General features: G+C 38.7%; 1 protein-coding gene across 5 annotated transcripts; it reads left to right on the forward strand.

Moving 5' to 3' along the window:
* The first annotated feature begins 349 nt into the window (after positions 1–349).
* Positions 350–5,913, forward strand: rassf11 (Ras association domain family member 11). Of its 5 annotated transcripts, none has more exons than XM_034694814.1 (4): positions 350–448; positions 2,968–3,023; positions 3,620–3,731; positions 3,818–5,913. In XM_034694814.1, exons 3-4 carry the CDS (start codon positions 3,629–3,631, stop codon positions 5,101–5,103), a joined length of 1,389 nt encoding a protein of 462 aa, XP_034550705.1. In that variant the 5' UTR covers positions 350–448; positions 2,968–3,023; positions 3,620–3,628; the 3' UTR covers positions 5,104–5,913. The 5 variants fall into 5 exon arrangements, with proteins under 5 accessions (XP_034550705.1, XP_034550703.1, XP_034550702.1 ...); XM_034694812.1 differs by having other exon boundaries at positions 375–448; positions 2,952–3,023; XM_034694815.1 differs by lacking the exon at positions 350–448 and adding an exon at positions 492–507.
* The last annotated feature ends 784 nt before the right edge of the window (positions 5,914–6,697 follow it).

The following is a 6,697-nucleotide window of genomic DNA, read 5'->3' on the forward strand; positions in this document are numbered from 1 at the left end:
ATTTTCCAGTTTATTTAATTTTTCATTTACTGGAGTGAAGTGAAATCTGAAACCTCTACCCCTGAAACAGCTACACCTCTGATCAACAGCAGCAGTCACTGCAGCATTAAAGCTCACACACTGTAAAAATGAAAACTTAAAATTGTTGGCCTGAAAATGATTTTTTGGTTAAGTAAACAAAAAAAATTCCATTCTGTTTCAAACTACTGTACATCAAAGTATTTATCTGAACTACCTGTATTAAGTTTGTTGTGTAAAGTTGGTTTCATTTCATAAGTTAGGTTGGCAAAACTTGAAGTTATGGGTTTGAGGCTCGGCTAAATTAATTGAGTATTCTTCAGGCAAAGAACGGGGTCTCCAACTCAAATCTACAGGGGTCTTCCACACTTTCAATTTCCCACATGTGGCACCATCTCTCATGTCCTGTGTGGATTGTATTGCCCTAAAGGTGAGTATTTTGTTTGGGTATTGTATTGAAACCCTAGCTTTACCGTTGGTCCATTGATGGTGAGTTGATTACTGGTTAATGTAACTTTAATTTGTTTAGGTATAGTTTAATAAGGCACGGCCAATACCAATAGTTAGCCGCCTTGAACATTAGCTAGCTACCTTGCAAGTGTGAAAACGGTGCAGTAACGTGCAGTGACAAAGGTACATTTCCTGAACAAACAATAATAAGTTGGCACAACTTTCACTTCTTAGTATGTAGAACTCAAAACTTTAAATTACACTACATATTAATGAAATGTTATCTCAACAAAAAACTAATAAGTTGGTTCAAATGTAAGATTTCTAGTTAGCCTCAAAACCCAAAAATGTAGTGCAGACAGTTGCCTTGAAATTTAGAGTTTTCACAGATTTTTCATTTTAACAATACAGGCATTGAAATGTACTGTATGGAAATAATCAATCATGTTGCTGATGGTCTATTTTTGTTAGCTTTTTTGTCAGTAAGAGGAATTATTAATTTTAGTCTGATCATAGCCTGTTAAATCCCTCTCACAGGCGTTAGAAATAAAAACTGCATGTTTGATTTCATATCATTAAGTGGAGGTCTAAAGTAATTGGCTGCACAAACACACTAAGGGAAATACCTGAAGACTATGGCTCTCTGCTGTTTACAAGTTCAAGCAGAGTTTACAAGTTCAGCATGTCTACGTGTTCATGTTCAGTTGAGATTGTGATCGTTCTTCCTGTTAGAGAGATACAGAGGAACACCCAGATCCAAAAACAGCATGATGACATAATCACTGGTGAATGCCCCGACCGTTTGCACAGACACAGCAGGTTTCATAAAACTGTTTAGACTTTATTTCACAAAAGGCTTTAGTGTTAATTTGTTTACTCTCTTTTTCTTAATCATGAAATTTACTTTACCTAATGTTTAACAATAATCGGAAATCCTTATTTTTAAATCTAGAAATATAACTCTAAGCAACTATACTCATTGAGCAAAGAAGTGGAGGTGGTTGTAGTGTTTGTTTGGGATGACTCCCACATAACACCGCAATCAAATCAAATCTCCTCAATGTGAAAACCTCCGGCCGCCATAATTGAAGCCAATGCGGAAGTATTAAAAACTGCAGTTCATCGTGCGTCCGCTTTAGGCTGGCTGCAGAAACACCAGAAACCACGTACACACCAATTCAAAAGAGACGATCTTTACAGCAGAAATAAACATGTTTACAGCCTGGTACAAAAAACGGGTGTAGTCTGGATAGCACATTTCGATAGCTTCTCTATCGGCACACACTGTACGAGAGGTGAATTATTTCAAAACGTTGCAATTTCGAAGATATTAATATTACGAGTTTTTCATTATGAGAGGCACCGCTGACTTGACTGAAAGGCGGGAAGTTGTAGATGTTGGCTAGGAGGCTCAAAGCCCGCCTCTTGACCGCAACAGACGTTAGGTTGACTTCAGCATTTCCAATATGGCTCCCACCAACAATTGGCTTCAAATCAGCGCTTCAGAAACAGATGGGTGACATCATGGATATTACGTCCATTATTTATACAGCCTATGGATTGAACACTTATCCAACCTGGGCTTTTCAAATGAAGTTCCTGTGTGACAACATGAAGTCAAAAAGCTTAAAATGTTCTTTAACTTGGAGCAATCAAATCATTGCTGCATATGAAAAGATAAAAAAAAAGATGAATCTCATAGTCAGGAGTTGATTAAGTTTTGGTTGAGCCAAACACTGAGCTAAACTTCAGTTACAACAAAGTGAAAAAACAAAACATATGGTTGCACCTACCTTCACAAACTGTTGAACAGAGGCTCTTTTGGGAAAACAAAACAAGCTGTTAGAGATGGGTAATACATTGCGAAGTAGCACACGGCAGGAATCTTGATTTTGGTGCCTCCTGTGGACAAAATGGTACATCTTTGAGCTTTCTATGCTCACTTCGTCCTGTACATGTTGGATACGCATGTCTTTTGGAATAGTGCAATAAATGATGGGCTTTCTGACAGCAAAGTAAAGTGTAAAAGAAAGGTCAAATAGAGTGTCCACTGACACAGAGAAAAGGGCTTTGATTGGAGGTTGTTGAAGTGATCTAAATTACGTGGGAGAGCCGACCCGTCTGTAGCTGATCATAGCCCAGACTCTGTCACAGTTGTCTGTTGCCGGTTCCTTATCGACAGGGCCGAGCTGACTGACATCCCCTGTCGGTGCTACACTCACTATTGACAAGGACCTCATACAACCCCACTTAAAATAACAACAAAGAAACTATCCCTTTAAAGCCATACATCCAAGTGCTGATGATGACAGACTAAACGCCTCCTGTTTATACCTGCCATACAATTTTACATAAACCTAGGTAAAACTGATTATACTTTGTTATCTCAGTGTAAATGGAAACATTGTGAGGTGGGTGGGATCATAATCTGTCCTCCAGTGGTAACTACCTTCAGGAATTTTAATTGGTCTTAACTGCTTTAGTGTTCCTCCCAACAAGATTATTCCTCCTCCAGAGCAGAGAGGTCTGAGCATCTGTACTGAGTGGACTCAAAGGTAGGCCCTTCATGTATTTTCTATGATTCAGAGTCATTATTAGAGACTGATTTTATTTCAATCTTAATATTAAAGGGGCTGTGGTTTTGTAGATGTGATTAAAGGTGCTCTTAAGTCTGACAAATGCAAAATGGGCAGAGTGAATGCTAACTGAAGACATGTAAAAATGTATCTATTTATTCTGGCTTTTATGTAGGGTTTAACAATTTTATTACTTTGATGTTTTATATTGATTTTAATGTTGTTTTATTATTTCACTAATTTTAACAGTTTTTTTAATTTATCTACTCAATTTTCAGCCTTCATTTTTTCTTCAACTCTTATCCTTACCTTTTATTTATTTATTTTAACTATTCATATTCTTAATGTTAATTTAATGCTTTTACTTATTTTAATTGCACACATTTTATTGTTGTTGGTTTTTTAATATTTCTTGCCATTATTTTATTTCTGCTTCCTTCTTGTTTTCATTCGCACTTTGAATTGCATTGATTTGATTGATGTATGCAGCTGTTTTCATCAAATGCCCTCACAAAGAGCTATTGTCACGCTAAATGCTTATTGAGTTGACTTTAATGTCTTTTTTCAAATGACAGACAGGAACAATGGAGGTGAAGGTGTCTGTGGATGGTGTCCAGCGTGTTGTTTGTGGTGTTACAGAGGAAACAACTTGCCAAGATGTGGTCGTAGTGTTGGCTCAAGCTCTGGGTATGTACAGTATTTCTGAGGCCATGTAGAGTTGTAAGTTCTATATCCTGTCATGCTGACAACTACACTGTTTTCCTTGTCCTTAGGCCAACCTGGACGCTACACGTTACGGGAGAAGTTCAAAGATTTTGAGCGGTGCATGACGCCAAATGAACACCTTCTGGAGACTCTGCGAAAATACGGGGAGCAAGCCAAGGAGGTCCAGCTCATGCTGCTCCACAATGGACCCTCAGTCTTAGATGAAATGAGCAGAACAAAAGTTGGCAGGTACCAGCCCTGCCCGCCACTGAGAAGAAAGGACGCTGGCCCAAGGATGCGGCGGGGCAGCAGTTCCCTTAGTTTGCAACGTCGAAGCTTGCCACCGTTGTCCTGTCTGAAACAAGAGGTAGATCAGCAGAAAGAAGAGCTGAAAAGACCCAAAAGAAAGTCTCTGACGCTCATGGAGGAGGCCTGGGAGTGGCTGGAGAGTTTGGGGAAAGGCAAGGTCTACAGTACTGCTGGTGAAAAGGAAAACAGTAAGGGATCTGACAAAAGGAATCGTTCATCTTTGAACGTCTCTCTCACTGTGGAAAAGGAGAACTCAGGCCGAAGTAGCAGAGGAAAAATCAGGGGTCAGAAGAGTTTAAACTCTGACCTGGATCATCAAACATCCTGCTGCATGGGGAGTCCAACGAAGGAGAAAGAAAGCAAACACTCAAAGAAAACTCAAGACACAAGACCGGATGAGGTGTCAAGCCCGAGACGTGCTACAACTGAAGACGAGAGAGTCAGACTTAGAGAAACAATAATTCATCAGCTTGGATATTTGCAGGACTTACACGTTCAGATATTACGTGTAGACAAGCTGATTTCTGACCTTGAGGGAAGACAGAGGGTCAAACAAGCTGAACAAGAAGCAGAACAGAGGCTGGTTGAAGAGGAGATGGAGCAGATCCAGTTTTGGGAGAATGAACTGAAAGCAGAGGAAGGTTTCGAGAGAGATCTGCAGTGTCAGTTCCTTGAGATGAGGACGAAGGCTGTGGAGTGCAAGACAAAACTGGAGGAGTACAAGCAACGCATGCATGGACTGGATTTTTTTGCGCCACAAAACTTGGAGACAGTTCCAGAAGCTGCCACTGAGACTTCAGTGCAACAATCTGATCAAGAAGTAAACGTAAATACCAACAGGAAGTTTCCACCCAGAGCAGACTCAAACCCTCCTCACGCTCTAGTTGCACCAAGTCAGATAAAGGAGCGGCGACCCACAGGACCCACCGAGCTGAGGGAGTGGTGGACACGCTGGTCTGAATCCCAAAGCTCTGAATCACGGACTACAAAGAAGATTGTTCACCGCTCTGAGCTGACCATATATCTGGGCAGCACCAAAGTGTAGAATAAATGACCTCAGGTCAGAAATACTACATCACTGATATCATAAAGTGTGACTGTACTCCTCCAAATGAAGGACATGGATTCTCTCGTTTGCATGTAAATGTTTTATTTTTAGGGATGCACCGATACAACTTTTTGTCAGACATTGAAAAAGCAAAACACTTGAAATAACGTCATATTTCAGTAATGTCTGTGAGGACTAAGTCTTTTTCTCAAAAGTGCGAGGTAGGTTCTTTTTGATGAAATATAATATATTATATATATTGACCTCTTTCTGTATTCTTTTGTGTAAAGCAACAAGACATGTTGATGTGTACCCAATTATCCATCAGCACAGTATCTTCTTTGCTTCTGTAACAAAGGGAGCCCCCTACTGGTTTCATTGTGTAAGGAATGAACAGTTACAGCAAAAAGTAGTGCGTCAGCTGATGTCTTAATGGCTGCAGAAAATGCCTCTTCTAAGTTTCATAAAATCAAGAACTGTCCGTTTTGACAGTGCAACCTGCAGAACACATTACAATGATAGATGGTCTTAAGAGATTCAAGTACTGTAATGTTGCACTCAAAATGTACAATACCAGTCAAAAGTTGGGAAACACCTTCTCATTCAAGGGTTTGTATTTATTTTAGTTATTGTAAACACTGTAGATTAATACTGAATACATCAAAACTATGAAAGAACATATGGAATTACTTAATGAACAAAACGTGTTAAACAAAGTAGAATATGTTTTATATTTTAGATTCTGTAAAGTAGCCCCCTTTTTCCTTCATGACAGCTTTGCACACTCTTGGTATTCTCTCAGTCTGCTTCATGAAGTGGTCTCCTGGAATGGTTTCTAATGAACATGAGCCTTGTCAAGAGTTCATTTGTAGAATGACTTGCCTTCTTAATGTGTTTGAGACCATCAGTTGTGTCGTTTAGAGGTAGGGTTAGTACACAATTGATAGCCCTATTTGACTACTGTTGTAATCCAGATTATGGCAAAACCAGATTATTTCATAGATTTGATGTCTTCAGTATTAATCTACAATGTTGAAAATAATTAAAATAAATAAAAACCATTGAATGAGAAGGTGTTTCAAAACTTTTGACTGGTAATGTAGATATCAGACTTTTTTCAGAGGTGGGATTCTTTAGCATAAAATAAATATAGTTTAGAAAAAACTAAATAAATGCTCTCTTGTTGAGAGAAAGATAATCTAAAGGAGAGCAAGTTTAACTCCACATTAGTTTCAAATTACGTTTCATTTCTAACATTTTTAACTCCTGCACACTGCCTAACATGCAAACAATATTTAATAGCAATGTTTTGGTATCATACCTTCATCAGATTGACACTTTACTGAAAAGGACAGGAAACAGGAAACAGCTGCAAGCCTGCAACCAATTATCATCATCAGATCTGAGTCAATAAACTAATAAATAACACAAAACAAAATGTGGCCTCCTGACTGAGATGACATAACACAAAGTTAAATAACGTTTAAAAAGTAGGCCAATCTAACTGCTTTTTGGATCTCTGATTTATATTATATTCAGTTTGTAATGATCAGCAGTGGGGGACAGTAACAAAGTAAATTTATTTCAGTGC

Source organism: Notolabrus celidotus, chromosome 11, assembly GCF_009762535.1.
Source record: "Notolabrus celidotus isolate fNotCel1 chromosome 11, fNotCel1.pri, whole genome shotgun sequence".
NCBI classification, from domain to species: Eukaryota; Metazoa; Chordata; class Actinopteri; order Labriformes; family Labridae; genus Notolabrus; species Notolabrus celidotus.